This window comes from Sceloporus undulatus, chromosome 4 (genome assembly GCF_019175285.1).
Source record: "Sceloporus undulatus isolate JIND9_A2432 ecotype Alabama chromosome 4, SceUnd_v1.1, whole genome shotgun sequence".
In the NCBI taxonomy this organism is placed as follows: domain Eukaryota; kingdom Metazoa; phylum Chordata; class Lepidosauria; order Squamata; family Phrynosomatidae; genus Sceloporus; species Sceloporus undulatus.
Genome location: NC_056525.1, coordinates 47,006,526 through 47,029,181, shown reverse-complemented (window position 1 = coordinate 47,029,181; position 22,656 = coordinate 47,006,526). Strand labels below are relative to the sequence as shown.

Here is a 22,656-nt window from a genome sequence, read left to right as displayed (position 1 = left end):
AGCATAGTACTTATATACATGTATGACAGAGTGGGCAACAGATTGTTCAGAGGCCAATTTTCTGAGACCTGCTACCGATTGCCAAAAATGTCACACAGTGACTGGCTTTCTCTCAATGCCACATACAAGTATAAGTGCGCCTTATGCTTGTATATGAATTTTTTAGACATTCTTTCCTCACACCTGAAATATAAATATCTACATGCAGGGAAAGACTATCAGCACATGTGTGTGTGTGGGGGGGGGGAGGGGGGGAGAACTTTGTCATACAACATAATGTAGCACTACATTCCACTTAAATTGCCATGGCTACAGTCTATGGAATCCTGGGATTTTGTGAGGCATCAGAGGTTTCTGGCAGAAAATTCTAATTAATTAATCTGCACTAAAAAAAATGTTGCCATGGCAATTAAAATCATAGAGCAGGAGTAGGCAACCCTTTTGAGCCGGGGGCCGGGTTGCTGTCCCTCAGACAACTGGGGGGCCGAAGCCAAAAAATAAATAATTAAATAATTTTTAAAAAATTAAATAAATAAATAAACCGGGACAAATGTAGGACAACATTTTCAAATGGAGGGCACTTTTTAAATAAAAAATGGAGGACACGTGAAAAAATTTGCTGATTTTTTAAAAAATGTTAAGATAAATGCATGTTTCTGAGGCTTCTATAGACAATTGCCCCACCATGCCCCTCGCGCGAGACGCCAAAGGCCCCGGCGGCAATCGACGCCAGGACCAGACTGGGGCCGGTCCCAAGGCCTCGCCGGGCCGCATTCGGCCCGCGGGCCACAGGTTGCCTACCCCTGTCATAGAGCTATAACCGTGTAGTGCCCTGGGTGTGAGTGAATATTTTGAATGTGAATAAAGATGTGTCTTTCAGCCTGTTCATATGGCCATGTATACTGTAGAGGGCAATTTCCTGGTGTTACATGGAACACTGACATACATTCCCTTCTGCTGTATCACTTGTCACCAAACTGCAGGGATTCTGCTTAAACACATGGTTTTCCAGAAGAATGGTGATCCCAGCAGTTTGCTGGGGATGCAGATCTACTGAGAAACCAGAGAATAGACACCCTAAACACACATCCCATCAGAATTTTGAGGATTTGGTAGTAACTGTAGTGACAGAACCATCATTGACAGCAAAGATCTGGAGGGGGTTGCAAAATCTCAAGGAGCATATGTGGCTGCAGACTAAATTTTGCTTACTCCATAGATAGACAGACAGACAGACAGACAGACAGACAGACAGACAGAGGTGTATAATGTGTAGGCATTTTGTAGCCTTTAATCAGAATGTCTGCAATGTTCTTCAAAGTCCCTGTGACCAATTGCTCATTCTTCAACCCATTTATTTCCTTATCTTTAATATATATCTTTATGTACAGGATCTTTTGACTTTGCCAGCTTCACAAGGTTTGCTACAAGAGCTGGGTCTTTGCCAGAACTGAGTCTATTGGTGAGTGTGGAAAAACCTGAGCAAAAGGAGACAATAAAATATGCATCATTATGGAGGTCTATCTTGTTTCCTTGCTACTCCATGTCTTTGTCTGTGCTCATTGCACCCTCTAGTGGCATGACTGTCTACTGTGTCTCCTTAAGCTTGACTTCCGTGACTTCAAATCTCTCCAACTCACGCTGACCTTAAAGCAGCTCTATCAGGGGGGTTATTTGGGGCTGCAAGTATGTGACTCACCCAAGCTTACCCACTGAGTTTCCATGGCCAAGCGAGGAACAAAACTCTAGTTTCCACCATTATTAAGTAGAACCTTGAGGCTTCTTGGCTTGGAAATGTCATATATAATACCACCTGCTGTCATTTAAGGCAAGCATTTAAGGCCAGTTCACCCATTCCTTAAGTTATCTCACTTGATCACAGTTATACATGACCTATATAGCCCTATACCGCTAGGGTCCAGACTGTGTCAGACTGTATCTTTCAATATCAACTTGCCTAGCTTTTAAGATCCCCATGGGAGGGCTTCAGCCTAGTTGAATCACCATGACAGAAATATTTCATGAAGATATGGGAGAGGGCCTTCTTAGTGGCTGCTCCCACACTGTGTAATTTCTTCCCACCAGAAGAGATTGATCTCTTTCCACTGGCAGGCAAAAACTTTTCTGTTTACCTAGGTCTTTAAGGGTCAACTGTATGTTCCAGAAGGTCTTTTATTTGGGCTATGTTGTATGTGTATTTGCATTTTTATCATTATTATTATATTTTAACTTTGCTTTAAATTAATGTTTTTAAAGTGATTTTTGTTTGTTTTTTAACTTTTGCACTATCCATTATTTTAACTAAATTTTACTTTAAGTCAACTTCTGAGTTGTCCTGGGTTCCATATTGGAGAAAAGTTGGGACAAAAATTAAAGAAATAAAGGAATATAGAGCCCCTAATAATGGGCCAGATACAGCCAACAAAGCTTCCTCTTCAACCCGGCTAATGTATTGCCACAACCTCAAAGCACAGTTATTCTAGTCAGTTAAATGCAGTCGGCCCTCTCCTTACGCGGCGGGATCCGGAACGGATCCTGCCACGTAAGGTGAATTCCACCTATGCTCAAGCCCCATTGGAAACAGTGGGGCTCGTGCATGGCGGTGCAGCGGTGCAGCAGCACGCGAGGCGCCACTGGCACGCACCCCCATTCAATTGAATGGGACGTGCTGCCCCTTCCGCCCCGCACGCTCCCTGCGGCTTGAGCGTGTACACTCAAGACTGCATATGGCACACCAGCGTATGGCGCAGGCGCGCTGTACTTGTGTTTGAAGGACAGCTAATATTTCTAGCAACCGATCAATGATGGGCACATTATTTCCAAGATACCTCTGGTCTGTTTTACAATGTTAAAGAGACAACTTTTTTTTTACATGAACTATGATATTGTTGCACAAAAAGAGCATGCTGCACAAAATACAATGTTCTTTGTGCTAGTGGTGTTCCTGCCTAGGGTGTCACCCAGTGCAGGGAGGCAGGGCTCCCAGGGGCAGGGCTTCTAGAGGTGGGGTCAAAAGGGCACTACCCCCACCTTGCTGCCATAGTGCATAGAATAGCATCATGACAGTGAGGTGGGGTATGTGCTGACCCTCCACCTACAGCACTTTTCCACCCGTAAAAACCATCACAGAGTGGAAAAACCCCAACCATGGCATTGGCTGGGTGAAGGGACTCCCCAAGACACAATTCCTGTCTTCAGCAAGCCAGAAGTGAGTGGGGAAACAATCTCCCCCACCCCCCGAAGACTCCAGAGAAGAACTAGGTGAGTGGATGAAGCAGAGGAGGCCTGGAGTATCCACTGTGTTGGGTGAGAAGCCACCTTGCAGCATAAGAGCTGCCACCATTTTTTTAATTAAATGAGAAGAAAAGAGAAATATTGAGCTAACAAAGAATCTACTTGGGTTTTGAGACAGGAAATATTTTCAGTTTGAACTTTACAATGGAAAGAAAAATAGAACTGAATACTGTATATTATGCTCACGTGTGAGTAAACGGACAGGAAAAGTTTTTTTCCCCATTCTTCTCCTTATTTGTTTACCTTTTGGATCTTAGATGACACAAAGGAGAAGGACTGTGAAATTTGAATTTACCCAGTTGATAGATTACTGTTGCAAACATTTTTATAAATACCAGAAACACCAAAAAAATAATTTCAGTGTGTACAAAACATGTTAAGATATGCTCAGATATCACATCTAATTGCACATGAGAAAATTCAGGAATATTAGCACATGATGGCTGAGATTCTACATCACACTGGTGGAATGTAAGTCTCCAGCAGTGCGCATACAGGAGCTGGCACATGCTGCTCCTTCTGTCTATCTGCTTGCCCAGTAAGGCACATCTTTTCTCCGTGTTGCTCTTAAACATGGAGGAGCTTCTCCCCAAAATCAAGATTATCATTTCCTCCCTCAGTGGGATAGGATTATTTTCCATTCTTACTGGCATTTGACCCTGTCAGCTGCCCAGTCTCTCTCCCTTCTCACCTCAGCTTGTCTTCATTCAAATGGTCAATATTGAAAGGTTTTCGACGTTCACTGAGGATTTTCTTCTTCTTTTCCCGCTCTGTTTGCTTTTTCCCACTTTTCTTCTCTGTCTAAAGAAACAGTACATACATGGCTTAGTGGCTTTGAGTTTAACCTAACCACCATGCCTCACCACACATACACACTTGAAGAGTGAGTGTGAGAACTCTTTATTGGGAGCAGGAATTACAAAATTCTTGTGGCACTTTAATGGTGATGGAAGGGGCATCAGTGTTTTAATGCAATCACTGACACCCTCAAGTACATAGAATCATAGAATCATAGAGTTGGAAGAGACCACAAGGACCATCCAGTCCAAACCCCTGCCATGCAGAAACTCACAATCAAAGCACCCCCAACAGATGGCCGTCCAGCCTCTATTTAAAGACCTCCAAAGAAGGCCACTCCCCCAATCTCCGAGGGAGTGTGCTCCACTGTCAAACAGCTCTTACTGTTAGGAAGATCCTCCTAATGTTTAGATGGAATCTCTTTTCATGAAGCTTACATCCATTGTTCTTTGTCCTATTCACTGGAACAGCAGAAAACAACCTTGCTCCATCCTCAACATGACACCCCTTCAAATACTTATACAGGGCTATCACATCACCTCTTAATTGTCTCATCTCCAGGCTAAACATACCCAGCTCCCAGAGTCTCTCCTCATAAGGCATTGTTTCCAGACCCTTCACTATTTTGGTCACCTTCCTCTGGACAGGCTCCAGCTTGTCAACATCGTTTTTGAATTGTGGTGTCCAGAACTGAACACAGTATTTCAGGTGAGTCCTGACCTCACCTGGACTGTAGGTGTACAATGTTGAGTGGAGTCATGGATTAAAAAACAAGCTAAAAGCCTCCAAAGGCTTAGGGAGGTATGATTTGCTCTCCACACAGCTTTACCAGCTTTTCCAAGAGCATACATACTACACAAGGGCATTCTATGAGGGACATATACAGGCATAAATTTCCCTTATGTATGTGTATGTTCTTTTGGGATACAGTGGGAGCTGGTATTCCTCCCTCCTAAGTGCCCAAAGAGTGCATCTCCAGTTGACTTACTGATTCTGCAGCCCCTCTGTATTCCAAGCTTTGTGGGGATCAAACAGGATTGCACAAGCATTGTTCTAGGTCCCTATAGCCAGACACAACACGATTACATCAGCATAAAGATCCACAAGGGTCTTTGTCCTCTGTACCTCTCAGCATTATAATTATTTTGTGGCTGGCCATGTGGACATAGCTAGTCACTACTGTAATCCTGCCTGCTCCCCATGAAGCAGGGAATGGCTGTGGGAAGGGGGACTTCAGAGGTTGTTCAGTAAGACTGGGTAGTATATGGCTCAGCTTAGCATGAGTCCACATGAAGGTCTACTATACTATGGTGAGTCAAATAGGGTTGCAGCCAAAGTCTATCTCCAGAAGTAGACTTTAGAAGAATTAGAGCAGAGGTAGGAATTATGCAGTCAGGGGAAGCATGCAGACCTGGCTCTTCCATATGGCCTTTGATGCACCCCAAGGGACGCCTGGTTTTTTTTCAGCTGAAAGCTATCTGTTTTTCAGCTAAAAACATCCTCAATTGTAGTTTTCATCCTACAGATTGTTTTGAACTCACTTAACCTTAAAACTGCAAGAAAAGAGAGAAAAATAAGATCCCCAAGTTACCACATATTGCCAAAAATATCATGTCCTGATGCTGCCAAGCACAATTATACATTCAGCCAAAAGTAGCTGAAATTGCCTTCTGACTCTTGGCCCTGTGCCCACCCTATAGCAGCGTGACTGGGGCCAGAATCCTATTGATAGTCCCAACATGGAACAGATACAATTGAATACATTGTTGTATGATGTTAAATTCCACTGATTTAACTCTAGTCGGGATTACTAATAGAAATCATATGCCCTACCAGAGCTGACCCAAGAAATTAAAAGGCTTCTTGAAGTGAAGACAAATATAGATCCCCACATTTCATTTACAGAAACTGTATATATGTACATTTGTATAATTTATGTCCAATTTACAAATGATATTAGAAGACAATCTTCTCAATGAAGGGCTGTACAATCCTGTGTTTTGTTCTCTCTCTTTTGGGGGATATTACTCTTTCTCTTTTGGGGCAATGAATAAGTGAGCAGTCTGTCTCATACTAGAACACTCACATACCTTCTGTAGATAACCTCCAAAATGAAGCATGTTGGAGAAAGCCTTCTTCTTCCTGGCATCCTCTTCTGCCCTCTTCCTAGCTTCCTCTTCTTCCTTCCGGGCTTTCTCTTCCTGCCAAGGAGAGAATCACATTAAAGTTTCAGAAAGGCAGAGTGATAACAAGGCCAATTAGTGGCTTCCACATCAGTGGGAATCTGGATAGCATCATTACACTTTGGATTAAACTCTAGAGTAGTTTCACCACCCCTCTGACATGGAAGCCACTGTCCACCACTAGACACAGACAAAAAATGTACAGGAATGCTAAACACAGGTTTAGAAGATAGGGGACCTTTCACACTATAGCACTGTGATACTACTTTAACTGTCCTGATTCCATCCAATGGAATCCTAGGATTTGCAGTTTAAGGAGGGCCATTCAGTATTCTTAGTTTAGAGATCTGTTGTGCCTCCCCAAACCACAAAACCCCAGGATTCCACATAAGATGCAGCCATGGGCGTTCAATTTGAATCAAAGCACTACAATTGTTTTGTGTGAAAAAGCCTCATATGGAATTGAAGTAAGGATGATGCAGGTGTGGAACTAAGCATAGCATTTATGTAGGGCCTTTCCATTTTTCTCATTAGTTCACATGATGATTCACTAGGAAAATAAGAATTCCATTTTAGTTCTTTCTTGCAATAATTAGGGGAAATAAACAACAGCTGGCTCCTGTTTGGACTATAAGCTCAGCAATTGCAGTCTGTTTTTGTTTTGTTTTTTTGTCTGTTGCTCATGCAGCCTTTCAAAGTGATGTCACTCATTTCCAAGGCTTCCAAGTCACAATAGCATTCAGATTAAAAATCATGGGCTTATGCTTTCTAAGCATAGACAGCAAGGTGAATAATGGTTGGTGGTACGAATGGGATGGCAGGACATCCCCCCCCCAAAACTGTTAAAAGCCATGAAGTGAATATTCACTATGGAGTATGGGTTTGGGGTAAACTCACAGCCAAGCGGGCCTGGCGTTCCTTCTCTCGCTCACTACGGATCCGTTGTTGTTCAGCCCGTTCTGCTCGCCTCTGCTCCTATAAGAAAGCCCAATGCACTTATTTAAGGGAGTTCTGGCCTTGCTCTCAATAAATAAGTGTCCTTCTGCTCTGAACTCCAAAATGCAACCTCAGGCTGCCAGGATTTGACTTGCTGTCAAAAGTATTGGCCTGAGATATTTTGACAGCTAAACAAAAGAATCCAAATGGTGCCTCCCAACAGTAAAAACAGAATGCTACATCTACAATCCTAAACCTACTTAGTACATTGTAGTCAATGGAAGCTAACTATTCATAGGAGTGCAATGTTAATAGGTAACTATGAAGAAGGGCTGACCTGAGTAAGGCTTCCATGACCTAAGTAAGGCCAGCCAACCACAGCCTTCCGAATAATGTACAGATAGCTATGGGAGGAGAAATATAAAACCAGAAACTTGTCTGTCAAACAGTCAGGCAGCAGTGGAGATAAGAACTTCAGTTTGACAGGAACCAAGAGTGTGGAAAGAGTTCTGGTATAAGTGTTTTAACTCAAGTGCTGTGTGTATGTTTGGAGCCAACATAATGCTGGATGTTTAACTTACTTGTTATACAATAAATCTTTACTGTTTTATTTTCTACATCTCTGACTGGATACATATGCATTTAAAAATTAAAGAGGTTCCGTTAGGTCACACATTACCAAACTGAACTGAACAATAAACAGTACAGTGGCCACCTTGAGCCCCCCAAGTACTAAATCCAGGGAGGGAGTGTAAGTATAAAGGGCAATTTGAGTGATAGGTGTCCAATAGCAATAGCGACTACATTTCTATACCAGTTATCAGTGCACTTAAGCACTCCCTATGTGGTTTTACAATGTGTAAGCTAATTGCCCCAACAAGCTGAGTACTCATTTTAGTGCCTTCGGAAGGATGCCAGGCTGAGTCAACCCTGAGCCCCTGGCTGGTATTGACCTCACAGCCTTGTGGTTTGTGAGTGAGTGGCCACAGTAAAGGCATTTAACCACTGCACCACCAGGGATTGTCCAAGAGCTGACATGATGGGGTGAAGGTGGAGAAGGGATCCGTCACTGCAACTGAACACTTTCTTCTCTTTTAGTGATCCACCAATTTTTTGCTGCCTGCAAAATTTGTGAAGTGGGAGGGCTAGCTCTGGCCATTCATAATTTCTCAGTTCTCATCCTCTAACGGAAACAAAGTATTATTTGTGGGGCAGATTGATTTGGAAATAAAACATATAGAGACACAAGATCAAAAAGAAGAAAAGAAGACATCTTTTTTCCAGAATTAAAAATCTTCAGAAATTATGGCTTTTACATCAACAAGCATGCCACTTAAACATGATCCTGTTTTCACAAAGGGCATTTTTTCCAGTAGACTAGAGAAAACCTGCCAGTGAAGACAAAAACAATCACTAAAAGGCAGATTTATCTGATACAGAGTGTCCAAAGTTGTATGCACATTTCTGAAGGGGGAAATAACTTGTCATAATCAAAACACATTGAACAGGATCCAGACTTCTTCATGCTTTGAATAAGCCCATTTAGATTAATAGGACAAGTAAATCATACTCAAGTAAAACAATATTGGGAGAGAGATAGGATATATATGGATAATATCAATCAATCAGGTAAACACAGGCTTAAATTGCAAGTGACAGTTGAGGCACATATCTCCCAATGATGGTGGAAAATATTAATCACATAGAAAATACATTCTGACTGACATCTGCTTTCATTCTTAGATTCTAACACCACAACCATAAGATTCATAGAGCTGACTTCGATGATATCTCTGAAAGCCAACCTTGACAGGGTTTTGTTTTGAGATTTTTTTGGTGGGGGGGGGGGGTTGTTTTGTTTTTGTTGTTTTGAACATTAATGGCTCATAACTGGCCACAGAACAATTACACTACTATTTCTTATAGCAACATACCAGCCTATTGGGGGACTAGACCTATATCCTGATAGGAAAACTGGATCTTGCCATCATAAATGTGCCTGGGTAAGTGATGTACAGCAATTTAACATACAATTCTGTCCTTGAGGAATATCAGCTCTTCTTCCTCTTTCTTCCTGTTTTCAAAATGGGCCTCAATCAGGGCTTGTAGCTCATTCAGATCCTTCTCCATTCGCTTGCGGTGAATGTCCTACAAGGCAAAAAACACATGGCCAAAGTATGGTATTATTGTACAACATCAAAAGCAAATCAACCTACCTATGAATATGAAGAAATGAAGACTTGGTTTACTGGGGTGGCAGTAGTTAATACTCACATCAAAGTCTACTCTCTCCCCATCAGGGATTTTTGGAGGCACCAGATTTGGCATAAAGAGTCTGAAATTAGTGGGGAAATGAAAAGGTAACACATTGGTATTACAGCACATAATGTCTGTTTCAGCTCATCTCTTTTTATAAGCCCAAGAGCTGATTGACATTATCTCTGTTTTCACAGCAGACTCATACATAAAGTCATTCTTAATCCAACTAATTTCATAGAGCTTGTTTCTAAGTTTCAGTCCAAAGTGATCAAGACAATGGCTGGGATCCTGTTCGGCATTCATGATGCTGTAAGCTAGACTTAGGAAATTTTTCTATTCACATTTGGAGTTGTGGCGCCACTGCTATAATTGCAAATGCTACCCAACTCAACCTTAAAAAGCCAAGTAGCCACACCAACTGAAAGAATTATGTGGTCCTGGTGAGTTGGGTGCTCATACAGCCTCCTCCTGACAATAAGCCATGGTGTAAGGAGCAATTGCAATAGGACTTCTATGTTTTTATTTTGCATAGCTTTAAAAATAATTGGAGAGAATTCAGTTATACAGTCCCTTGACTGAGATATCACAGGAATAGTTTGACCATATGATTAGATGTCTGCATAGATCAAATCAGAGGAAGCCAGTATATCCATTACTAGGGAACCAACAAATCTCTTGCTTCTATGGCCATTCCATCCAGGTGCTGGACCACATTTCCATATTCCAGCACTGGGGACATCTATACAACTGGAAGCAGCTGCAGGAGGAGTCACTGTAAAACTGGGAGTGGATTTACTGCCCTCATGGATTCACTAGTTGGCCCTGCAATTAACACCTGTTCTTTCTAAATAATGGTGGGGTCATTTAAAAAAGAAAATAAAATAAAATACAAAAAACAAAAACAAAATTATAATACTAATGAATTCTTCAATGCCTAGAGTGAACAATTTAATCATAATAACAGCAGCAACAACAGCAATGACACTGAATATACATCCATATGCCCAATGGTCTAATTCCTAGATAGCAGCATCAAGAGGTCATTATCTCATCCTTTAAAAAAAAAAATAGCATCTGTGGGTGCAATCTTTTTTAGGAAATAGAGAAGACTCTCTATTACATATAAAATGAAAAGCAAACTAAACACAAATACACAAAAGTAAAAAATAAAAACAGAAGAGGGTGCTAAACTTACCATAACAAGTCTCAAAACTCACGAGGCACATTTTATTTAAACTAGTTGTCAATGTGAATGTAGCTCCAAGCCAAGGGAACAATTTATAGCTCATTGGAGGGCGCCATATGGAATGTCATCATGGTCACTGGGCTTTTAACAATGGCCACACCTGTCACTGTGGTCTTATTTTTCTTTACTCAGCTTATATGAGCCACTGAGCAGCTGTAACAACTTCATATCTGGGCATGCTGGAGGGGGAATGTTATGCTTGAGATAGTATCATATCTGTTTTCTAGTCCCTACAGCCTGTCATGTTTCCCAGAGTCTCTCTAGTTGCAACCCGTAAATGTACAGTCTACATTTTTGCTACCCAGACAGATCCTTTGTACGAGGATTTTAAGATATTTTAAGATATTTTCGAAGACTGTATGAGCAGTGCAATTCTAGCTCTCTAGATAGATAGTTTTGCTCATATATATATATATATATATATATATATATATATATATATATATGAAGAGCTTTGCAATACTCCATGTAACCTACTCCCAAGTAATTGCATGCAGCAGAAGTGGGAAACCTATGGCTTTCCAGATCTTGCTGTACCCCATATTCCATCAGCTTCAACAAGCAGGGTCAGGGATGAGGGGAACTAGAGTCCATGAATATCTAGTGGGCCACAGCTATCCCCCCTCAGGATGTAGAGTTACAGCCTTACAGTCTGTGTATCTGCCCAGGAGTCTTGTAGAATTCAATGGGGCTTCTCGGTCAGCTAGTATGAGATGCTCTCTTTTCATTGTTGTGTTATTGCTAGAGATTTTTTAAAATACTGGTAAAAAAACAACAATAACACACAGTAGTTTCAGGCAAACTGTGAAAAACGTTTAACTGAAAACTGTATTTCAGGAAGCCTATAATATATTGTACTTTGCCTTCTCCTTAGATTATGGTTACCAAAGTCAGGATGGTGACTGAAGTGTCTGTTTAACTTTCTGGATGGTGTTAGGGCAAATCACAATTTCCCATGCTAATCCCACTTTGGGAGAAAGGCAGGATACTCTCTGTGTGTGTGTGTGTGTGTGTGTGTGTGTTTCTTCCCAGAAAATCTGTGGGACAATTTTTTTTTGCTTTGTCCTTTTGGGGGGGGGGGGGAGATAGAACAGAAATATAACAATAGTATACCATAACGGTAAGCTTTTTATAATTTTTTCCCCTAAGATCTGAAAATCCATGAGAGATCAGAGTTTTAGTTATAGTCACCAAAGACACTTTAGACTAAAGATAATATGCAGAGATGACTGTATACACAATTGGTGTTTGCAGCTCTGCAATCCGGTCCCCACATCTGGGACCCACTTCTGCCTTTCTCAGGACCAGTCTCACCCGACTGATATATTTGCAACAGAAAATGATCAGGAAGAACTACTTTCTGCAACCTGGATATGCAATTTGTGTGTGTGTGCCTTCAAATCATTTCCTAGATTCAGGACCTGGTCTCCAGCTTGATAACTGATAATTATGGTTTAATGTGATTTGATAGATTCACCATAGGATCCCTGTAACTAGTAGATACACAACAACAATGTTTGAACTTACCATCTGTTCTTTCTCTTCCTCACAACAACTTGTACTTCAGCAACTACACTTATACTATAACATAAATCCAAAGGTATAGAATATATGTTTACTTACTTGGGCTTGGGTTTAGACTCTCCTGGAAAAAATCAATAGAACATTTCAGAAGATAAAACAAATATATCTCTTTGTTTTCTCTGTGGATAAATTGTAGAGACAGAACCTCCTACTTAAGGTGGTAATGGACTGGATGAGGAAAAACAGACTAAAGCTGAATACAGAAAAGACGTGGGGACTTACAGTAGGGGCCCCTAACACAGGTATTGAGCTATATCAACTGGTCCTGAACGGGGTCACACTCCCTGTAAAGGACTGTGTTCATATCTTGGGAGTGCTCATAGATTTGTCACTTCAGATGACAAATCAGATAAATGTGATGGTCAGGAGCACTTGTTATCAGCTTCAGCTGATATGCCAGCTGTGTCCTTTCCTGGAACCGGTGAACCTGTAAACTGTAGAAGTGCTGGTAACCTCACAACTCGACTCCTGCAATGCACTCTACATGGGGCTACCCTTGTGCCTAGTCCGGAAACTGCAATTAGTACAAAATATGGCAGCCAGATTGGTCACCAGTAAAACTAAATGTGACCATATAACACCTATTTTAAAATCCCTCCACTGGCTGCCCATTAGTTTCCGGGCACAGTACAAGGTGTTGGTTAATGACCTTTAAAGCCCTTCATGGCCTGAGTCCAACCTATTTGCAGGATCGCCTTCTTCCATACAATCCACCCCGCACATTGTGGTCCTCTGGGAAAAATTTACTGCAGCCAAAGAAAACCAGCCTTGCTGCTGTTACCCAGAGGACCTTTTCCTCAGCTGCTCCCACATTATGGAATAGCCTGTCAGAAGAGATCTGTCATATTACCAGCCTTGACATCTTTTAAAAATCTGTCAAGATGGACCTCTTCTGACAGTCCTTTCCTGAATAGCAAACTTGGTCACCCACTGAAATGGACCATCACATTGGATATTCTCCCCATCTCTTCCCTTCATTGACTGTTTTAATGATTATTGTAATTTATTATTATAATGTGGGAATTTTATATGTTAAAAGGAGGGATGGATTAGTTTTTAGGATTATTTTGTATTGTAGGTATTTTATCTGTTTGCTTTGTAAGCCACCTTGATCCTGGTAGAGAAGTGACATATAAATAAAATTTATTATTATTATTACTTTCCCATTGACTCCATTAAAGACTATCCTTATTTTTGAGGGGAAATGGTTTTGGTTTCCAATTTCTACTGCAGCTTTTAAATTATTGTTCATAACTTTTGGAGTCAAGTGTATAGTGTGTGCTTCTTTCTTATGTTTATTATTCATCTTTTCCTTCATACAAGATACTTCACTGAACTGGAATAGAATGGAATATTCTTTGGTGTTGTTCTGGGCTGAACTGTGTCTCCCAGTTTCTTAAAGCAATGACAGGTGGCTGTGAGATGGGGTGGAGATCACCAGTGGCATCACTAGGGAGGTGCGGTTAGTGCAGACTGCTCTGGGTGTGTATACCTGGTGGAGTGGTACCCTGAATGTGACTGATGCAACTGCTGGGTGAGCAAGAAGGGATGTCTTGTCCCTTTTCCATTTGCTCAGCAGCCACACAAGACCCTAAAAAGTTGTCTGGAGCATTAGCCCCACCCACCTAGCATTGCTGGGGCGGTGGTGCCTTTTGTTTGGGATCCAGCATGGCTGCTCCCCTGAGCAGTTGCAGCAGATCCCAAATGGCCATCTGGAGCCCATGGAACTAACCTCTTCAGCAGCTGCTAGGGGAGCAGATTCTTCCCTTCAGTGTCCAGCACAGCAGCTGTGCCAGGCTCTGAAGGGCCCTCAGATGCCACAGAGCTGCACCCTCAGCAGCAACCACTACCAGGGGGGTTCTGTCACCTCCAAGGGCCCTCTCAGAGGCTGTGGAACTGCCCCCTCAGCAGTCGTCGCTACTGGGGGTGTGTGTTTCCTTCGGCACCCACCATAGCAGCTGTGCCGGGTTCTGAAAGGCCCTCAAAGTCTATGGAATCACCCCCCATCAGTCACAATCCAGAGGCAGTAGGCAGCTCGGGGGGGGGGGTTAACTGAACTGGGTGACACTAAAGGGTGTAATGCTACCAGACAGAAAGGGGACTTGTCTGTTCCCTCCCCAGCTCTGCCCCCCACAGTATACACTTCCATGACTGGGAAGGGGAATTCAAGTACCTGCTTCAGTTTCTCAAGAAGGGATTTGAGGTTTCATGTTAAATCAGATATTCCTACAACCACTCATAAAACTAAGGTGATTAAAGTATTTGTACACCTATTGTATCATTCCTGTGAAATCTCTGTTGACAAACTATATGCTTTTGTCTGCTGTAAAGTGTTTGTTTGGGTTTTTTTGCTGTAAAATAAAGAAGGTGGAAAAACATCTTGTATATACTTGTCTGTAAGTCTAAAAATTTGGCAGCTAACAAGGCCAATGTGATTTTAGGCTGCATCAATAGAAATATAGTGTCTAGATCAAGGGAAGTAATAGTGCCACTATATTCTGCTTTGGTCAGGCCCCACTTGGAATATTGTGTCCAGTTCTGGGCACCACAATTTTAAAAGGATGTGGAGAAACTGGAGCGGGTCCAAAGGAGGGCGACTAAAATGGTGAAGGGTCTGGAAACCATGCCCTATGAGGAACAACTTAGGGAACTGGGGATGTTTAGCCTGGAGAAGAGAAGGTTAAGAGGTGATATGATAGCCCTATTTAAATATTTGAAGGGATGTCATATTCAGGAGGGAGCAATCTTGTTTTCTGCTGCTCCAGCGACTAGGACCTGGAACAATGGATGCAATCTCCAGGAACAGAGATTCCACCTCAACATTAGGAGGACCTTCCTGACAGTAAGGGCTGTTCAACAGTGGAACAAACTCGGAGTGTAGTGGAATCTCCCTCCTCAGAGGTCTTTAAACAGAGGCTGGATGGCCATCTGTGAGGTATGCTTTGATTGAGATTTCCCGCATGGCATGGGGTTACACTGGATAGCCCTTGTGGTCTCTTCCAACTCTATTATTCTATGATTCTATGACCTCAAAATCCCAGGTCAACTTATTTAAGAATCAGTGTATAATGTAATAGCAGCTCTTTCAAATTTCCCCATGCAGTCGGGAGAGAGTTTCGTTTTCTCTTGAACCAAGCAAAAAGAGTCCTGGGTGATTGATTGGTGTTAAGCAAACAGAGTCCCTCTCCTGCTGCTGTCTGGGGAGTCAAGGGTAAAACCAAACTTGAAACACTGAAGCAAAAAGTCTCAGTTAGAGTCCCTCTTGCTGTATGCACACATTACACACACTTACGCACACATTACACACACTGAAGGAGCCTCCAAGTTTTATCCTCAATTTATCCACAGGTCATGGCAAAATCCATAATGCTGGTCCCAAAACCTGTCCTGGACTTATACATGAGGTCGACTTATAGTCTAGTATATACAGTAAAACATCTCTATTCTCTTTGTCAGCAGCAGTGACTTACCACCAAAGAACCTTTCCTTATATTATGTTTTTTTAAATCTTGTTGCTGGAATTGATTAGATGGTAGAGAGAAGGCCTTTTACCTCCCAACAGGGCTTTCCTTGAATTTTCATGCATATAATTAACTGTGTTATGTCCGGAACAGGATCAGCTCTGGAGCAGTTGAATAGGCAGGGATGGTGATGATGGTGGTGGTGATGATGATGATCTGCAACTAACTCAGTGATGAATGCACTGACTAGGGTTGTATTCCAGAAATATCTAGGAAGCCACAGATTTTCTTTCTCTGTTTTACACTGATTACACAAGGTAGGCATGCCATGCCTATTATTACCTCCACTTCACAGTGAAAAAAATCCCCAATTTAGAAAAATGTTTTAGGAGTTTGACATCACTGGATTTTTAATTCTGAGATGAGATGATTCTAAGTATATAAATGCTTTCCGAGCAAAGTGCAGCCCTCCAGATGATTCTGAATTGCAATGCCCATCAGCCATGGCCAGCAAAGCCCATGGAGGGGAATGTTGGTAGTTGCTGTTTAGCTATCTCCACTTTGATATAAACCCATGCCTCTGTATGATGCTCTGTTAATAATAATAATAATAATAATAATAATAATAATAATAGTAATAATAATAATAAATATTTATCTATATCCCACTTCTTCCGCTTTGAGGATCGAGGTGGGTAACAGCAAAGTTAATACAGTACAATTCCCTTTCCACAAGGCATCTGACTCCATCCTTGCCTCTGAGGGGGAGAGAAAGGAACTGAACCCTTCCCACAAGGCATCTGACTCCATCTTGGCCTCTGAGGGGGAGAGAGGGTGGGCCAATGCCATCAGGCCTATCCTTAAGATACAGAGCCCTCCATCTGTTCATCTGCCTTGGTCCAGAATGCTGGACCTGATCCTCCCCCCCCCCCCCCATTCCATTCTCCTTTTGTGTCGTGTCTTCTTAGAGTGTAAGCATGAAGGCAGGGAACCGTCTAATTAAATGATTTTATGTACAGTGCTGTGTAAATTTACAGCGCTATATAAATAAAGCTTAATAATAAGCTTTATTTCTATGTATATATTCACACATTTTCTGCCCTTCCGGTAGGGCAAGAATCTGGTTTCATTTCATTTTAGCAAAATTCACAAATTTCTCCATTCTCAAGAAGTTTTTAAAACTCCTACATAAAAGAAAATTAAGATGACAGGTTTCTCCTTCCCTACTTTCCACTGTTCTTTTTACTCACTCATTGAGGCTTCTTGTGGCAAATAACAAACAATCCTTTTTCTCACTCCAGACATCACTTTTTCCATCTGCAATGGGTTTGCTTCTTACTTCTTCTATAATGGGCTGACTTGTCATGCTTTCCAACCAGAAATTAGAGTAATTGCTTTTTTGGACTACAGATTGCAGAATCCCTTAATCAGCATAGTCACTAGCCATTGCAGTTACAGAATTCTTGGAACTGTAGTCTACAAAATAACTTTTCTAATGCCCAGTACAGATGGGCCTTTTGTGATGCCCTTGTCATGTGCTAGGGTTGCCTGGGGGTGGAGTGCCCACATGCCCCGCAACCCTCACATGTGACGAGGGCAAAACAATGGCTGTGCCCTGTATACATGGGCGCCGCCATTGTTACGCCGCCGGCTACGGGGTAAAAAGAACCTGCTTTTCACAGGTTCTTTTTCCTCCGCAGGGAAGCCATGCAGTTTGACAGCTGCGTCTTCCCTGCGGAGGAAAAGCAGGCGCCGGCAGGCCTCCCTTTTGGGGAGGTCTGTACCGCGCCTATGTTATTGGTAATCCTGATGGACAAGAATAGAATCAATCCAAAATGAGTTTTCATATATTGACCCTGATAGACATAGCATCCCCTCTTCTTTTACCTTCTTCTGGTTCTTTAGCTTGCTCTTCTTGTTCTATTTTAAAAGAAGTGCAAAGAAATTTGATTAGAGTTTTGTCACATAGGTGAAGTTGTGTCTAGAATACCCGCTCCCTCCTAATACACTTTATTTCCTCTAAGCTGTGTCTGATATCATTCCTAGCATGCTTCATAGTTCGCTCACTCATTGCTGGGAAGGTTTACATTGCTGTCATTCTGGTATCTGGCAACTAGCGAAAGCAGTGTCATCCCCCCCTCCTAATTTTTTACAACACCAGTGTCTACAGGACAGAGGATGGTGTGATCACAGGGTTATGAACACGAGAGCACTTGGCTGCACCAAAGGAATAAATTTATTCAGTAAAATCAGCAAGCGTGGATAGATGATTTTTGAAACATCACCTAATACTTGTTATTGCCTCTGTAAACAGTGCTGGTTTCCCCCCTTTGACTGGACAAGAAAAGCATAAAAAGAATGCTAGCTGTTTTGGTTCCTTTTTTACACAGGGAAAAAAGGTTTTTGTGGCTGGGCGGGGGAGATATTTCTAAAAGCAAGGATCTTCTTGCAAGAAGATCTTGGAGAAGAAGGATGCCATCTGGGGAGAGGAAAGAGTTTCTGTCAAATGAACAGCTACTCTTTCACCAAATACATATTATCGTTGCATACCTCTTATCCTCTCTACGGCTGTGCTACTACACAGTCTGGTAAAATGGAATGAAAGGGAATGCAGGGAGGAGCAGACAGACACATGCAAATGGAAATGTGAGACATGATTAAATAAGAATCTACAAGCTACAGGAAAAGAGATTCCACCTGAACATTAGGAGGAACTTCCTGACAGTAAGGGCTGTTCGACAGTGGAATGCACTCCCTCGGAGGGTGATAGAGTCTCCTTCCTTGGAGGTCTTTAAACAGAGGCTGGATGGCCATCTGTCAGGGATGCTTTGATTTGGATTTCCTGCATGGCGGGGGGTTGGACTGGATGGCCCTGGTGGTCTCTTCCAGCTCTACGATTCTATGATTCTATGATTCTAAGAAGTTACTCAGGAAACATAGACACTGTACAGATGACAAAAAATATATACTTTTTTTCTCATTTGTACTTCCTTATACTCACTCCCTCACACCAAAATAACAAAAACAAAACCTACAACTCTGTTCCTATTACTGCTTGACAAAAATACAGTTGAATGTTACAATTTACTTCATTTATTAGGTTCAGAGTTCAACTAGAAAAGCCACATCATCATAATATGTTTGGCATCCTGTTCATTATTAACAATATCATAAGCTAGACTTAAAGGTAAAGGTAAAGGTTTCCCTTGACATGAATGTCTAGACATGTCTAACTGTAAGGGACTGTGTTCATCTCTGTTACTAAGCCGAAGAGACAGTGTTGTCTGACAACTCTGTGGTCAAGTGGCCAGAATGACTGCACTGAATTATGTTACCTTCCCACTGAAACGGTACCTATTTATCTACTTGCATTTGCATGCTTTTGAACTGCTAGGTTGGCAAAAGCTGGGAATAGTGACGGGAGCTCACCCCATCGCATGACACTTGGTCCTCAAATTGCTGACCTTTCAACCTCATGATCTTCAAAATTGATCTCTTAACCACTCAGCCCCCATGTCCTCAAGCTAGACTTACAAACACTTAAATTTTGTAATTCACACTTATAACCATGGTGCCATTGTCATGACTGCAAATGCCACACCCAAGCCCACCTTAGAAGCAAAGCAGCCACACCAAATAAGGAGCTCTGAAGCATTGACAAGTAGGGTGCTGTAGGAAAATGCATCCAGCCCATTCCCACAAGCAAACTCCAGTGTGATGAGCATGGGTCTTGTAGTAACTGCTTATCATATCACAGTGTGCTGATGACGCAGGGCTGATTGCATCAGCCTTCAGCAAAATATTGACCAGCATCTCAGAACTCCTTCACTGGTGTGGTCGCTTGGCTTTTCAGGTGGGTTTGGGGATGGGTTTAAATGGGGAGATCAATCATAGCTGCACCATAATCACTATGTCTCCCATGTCTGATCTTGGCCTATACTTTTATAAGCTATAGCTGGCTATCTAGAACATCAATACATGCCTTCAGTTGTGGCTTCTTCTCCATCTTCTTTGACTTCCTCTGCTTGTTCTTCTTGTTCTTCTTGTTCTGTGAGATAAAGTAACACGACATTAAGATCAGAAGATTTCACTTGTGGGACCAAAACATTTTTTTTATCTGAGATTATGAAACTGAGCCATTGAGATGCTACCAAAAGAAGAGAAGAAGATGGGAGGGATAGAACATAGCTAAATAATGACAATACTGATTGCTCAGGACAGCCATTTTAAACTGAACACACTATGGTCAGTTTAATTATAGTTAATTTATTTCCAGGTATGTTGGGCTCAGTGGGCGGTCAGACTTTGAAATAGGTTCTATCTCTTTTCAATATGACAGATAACAAATATGGAGGCAGATACTCTAACTCCAGATGCCACTTTTCACATCCATTTCAATAGCATTTAAATACAGTTGTTAAGGGTAAAAAATAAAAAAGAGGAGAGACAGAATGATCTGAATATTGTAGGGCATCCCCATTGGGAAATTGTAAGGTACTGCACTTATTTATTTATTTGCCTGCTTACTTATTTAATTTAAGGACAGAAAGAATACTTGCATTTTTCCACTGATACTTGATCTCCATAAAAAATGTCAAAGACCTGCAAGATTTTTTGCCCTGGTACAAAACTGGAAAAGGTAGTGCGCTTTTGTCAGTAGAAGCAATAAAAGAAAAGGAGTTTGTTGTTTTGCAAACAGGAGATTATGTATGAAGAAAAACTGTCTTTGCCAAAGAAGTCTCAATATTTGATTTTTTTTAAAAAAGAATTAACAAAATCTCTATGAATCTCATCTAGCAGAAAACTAAATGAAAACTTATAACCCTAATGGGGAAATGGAACAATTTTTTTCTACCAGTTTTTAATACTAGAACTCAAGGTTACCCTCAGAAGCTGAAAAAGCATGTTTTCCTATAATATTCAGTTGACTTATCAGATATGAGGCCTACTAAATGAGGCAACTTTAAGAGGGAGTTAAAAACAATTCATAGTGAAAAACTTCATCAAAATCCATTACCCAAGATGACTAAAAATGGTCTCCAGAGTCACCATGGTACTGCACACCAGTCACTGGAAAGGGGCTTCTGGTGGTGGGATGCTGGACTAAAGAGGCCATTGGTCTCATGTAGCACATTTTAAAAAATGCATGAATGTGGTTCCCCTTCCATTCCATATACAAAAGCACAAAGAACATCCAGCTTTTGCCAAAGGAAAGGCCCTTTTCTGCCAAAAATCCTTTTAAGTTCAAGAGTGAAAGATGTTGAATGGGAGTGGCAGCTTCAACAATGTTACGAAGAAAATGTCTGGTAAATATCAGTCATCAATATTTTTTTTTACTTGTACACTGAATACGGCCTAAAATATCGAAGCCAAGAATAGCTTACTGGAATAATATCTTCTTGAACTATAATCCGGAATATAAATGTTATATCATTACTGAAGAAGACATTCGAGTCAGAACAGCCACATAAACTCCAGAAGTAACCATCTTGCTACCAGAGATTACTTGTTATATGCTACCACCCTGATTATCTACAGTTTTGAAATACCAACCCAGCAAAATCTTAGCAAGGAGAGTATTATCAATTTATGTTGATTTAAAATTAATTAATTAGACATATATATTGATTTAGAAATGTTATAGCATTGCTGGATTTATTTACAGTGGTACTTAGTGATTTATAGTACACCTACCAGTTGGGGGGGGGGTTTCTCCTATTTTTGTCTAGTTACGGTTTAAGCCTCCTGTTTCGTTTGTTTCATGAAGACAATGTCTGCCAAATAACCTGAGGACAGCAGGCTAGTTTATGGACTGGCCCTGTAGCACACAAATCTCTGACTTCCAACAGACAGAAATGACCAGGAAGCTCAGGAGAGTTCACTGGGCAGCTGCCACTGCTGTCCCACAACATCTACCACCTGAGATGCTTGCCTCAATTTGCTTAATGATAGGGCCAGCCCACAGTTACCATTAAACAAGATATATGATGCTTAGCCTTCAAATTTTCACAGATGAATACTGGGATATAAAGTACATGTCAAGCAACATCAGAATGTGGTCAAAATGGCAAAAGGTATTAAAGAGGAAGAACAGACAAGCTAGGGGAAACTGCAGCAATTTGTTTTTGCCAGAGCCTACTGGAAGGAACAAATTTCTGCCCCTTCTTCTGCTCTCTCTTCTGTTGAGTGAATTGAATTCAATATATTTTTGCACTTTAATTTCAGTCTAGTACAATAGAAGTCAGCTGAGGGTGAAAGGGGGAGGGATAGGAGGAGAGAAATGCTGGGACATTTTAAAAGTCGCTGAAAATGTGGTATGACATAGGATTAATTGGAACTATTCCTGACAAACTGGGACAGCTGGAGGATATGATAGTGTCCCTTGTTCAAAGAAGCTTGAAGACCATTTTGGTGGCACATTGAGAATACCCTATTAGAGATCCCTAGTTCATCTTCCCAGGATTTCCTTAGAGGAGGGGATATCTTTCAACTGGTGTAGGCTGACATACAGTACAAACATGTATCTGCTTTTCATGCATGAAAGAATAATGAATATTCCATCTGTGTATCATTGACAAGCAGTGGTAAAGCAAAATGAAAAGAAATGTTCTACTACCGTCTTCCACCTCTATCCATTCTTCTTCTTCTTAACCAGGCCAAGCCAGGGGTAGTGAAAGGGAATAAGTAAAGAAGGTTAGCAAGGGATCACATAAAGCTGTGGTGTCAAGCTACTATAGCTACAGATAGCATGGCTTCCTCAGTCAGTGCTTATCTTTGCTTCACATTTGTGCATATGACTAGCTTTCTAGTGCTAAGCATTTGTGAAGCCAGGTATTAGCAAAGGCAATAAGATATTAAGGCCTGGAGCATTCAAGAACAATCACATCAGAAGTCA

At 41.5% G+C, this 22,656-nt stretch overlaps 1 protein-coding gene across 5 annotated transcripts in view; it reads right to left on the bottom strand.

Annotated features, from left to right (window-relative positions):
* The window catches only part of TNNT2 (troponin T2, cardiac type), a 31,942-nt gene extending 11,972 nt beyond the window's left edge, over positions 1-19,970 (bottom strand). For 4 of the 5 annotated variants that reach the window (XM_042464962.1, XM_042464963.1, XM_042464964.1 and 1 more), the window contains exons 1-8: positions 19,744-19,762; positions 17,649-17,681; positions 12,340-12,361; positions 9,486-9,546; positions 9,243-9,359; positions 7,173-7,250; positions 6,183-6,293; positions 3,986-4,095 (exon numbers count right to left, since the gene is read on the bottom strand). In XM_042464962.1, coding sequence (XP_042320896.1) covers positions 3,986-4,095; positions 6,183-6,293; positions 7,173-7,250; positions 9,243-9,359; positions 9,486-9,539 — 470 coding nt within the window. In that variant the 5' untranslated portion in view covers positions 9,540-9,546; positions 12,340-12,361; positions 17,649-17,681; positions 19,744-19,762. Of the gene's footprint in view, positions 1-3,985; positions 4,096-6,182; positions 6,294-7,172; positions 7,251-9,242; positions 9,360-9,485; positions 9,547-12,339; positions 12,362-17,648; positions 17,682-19,743 lie in introns of all 5 variants that reach the window. The other variant, XM_042464966.1, reaches the window with a different exon arrangement.
* Positions 19,971-22,656: the final 2,686 nt, after the last annotated feature.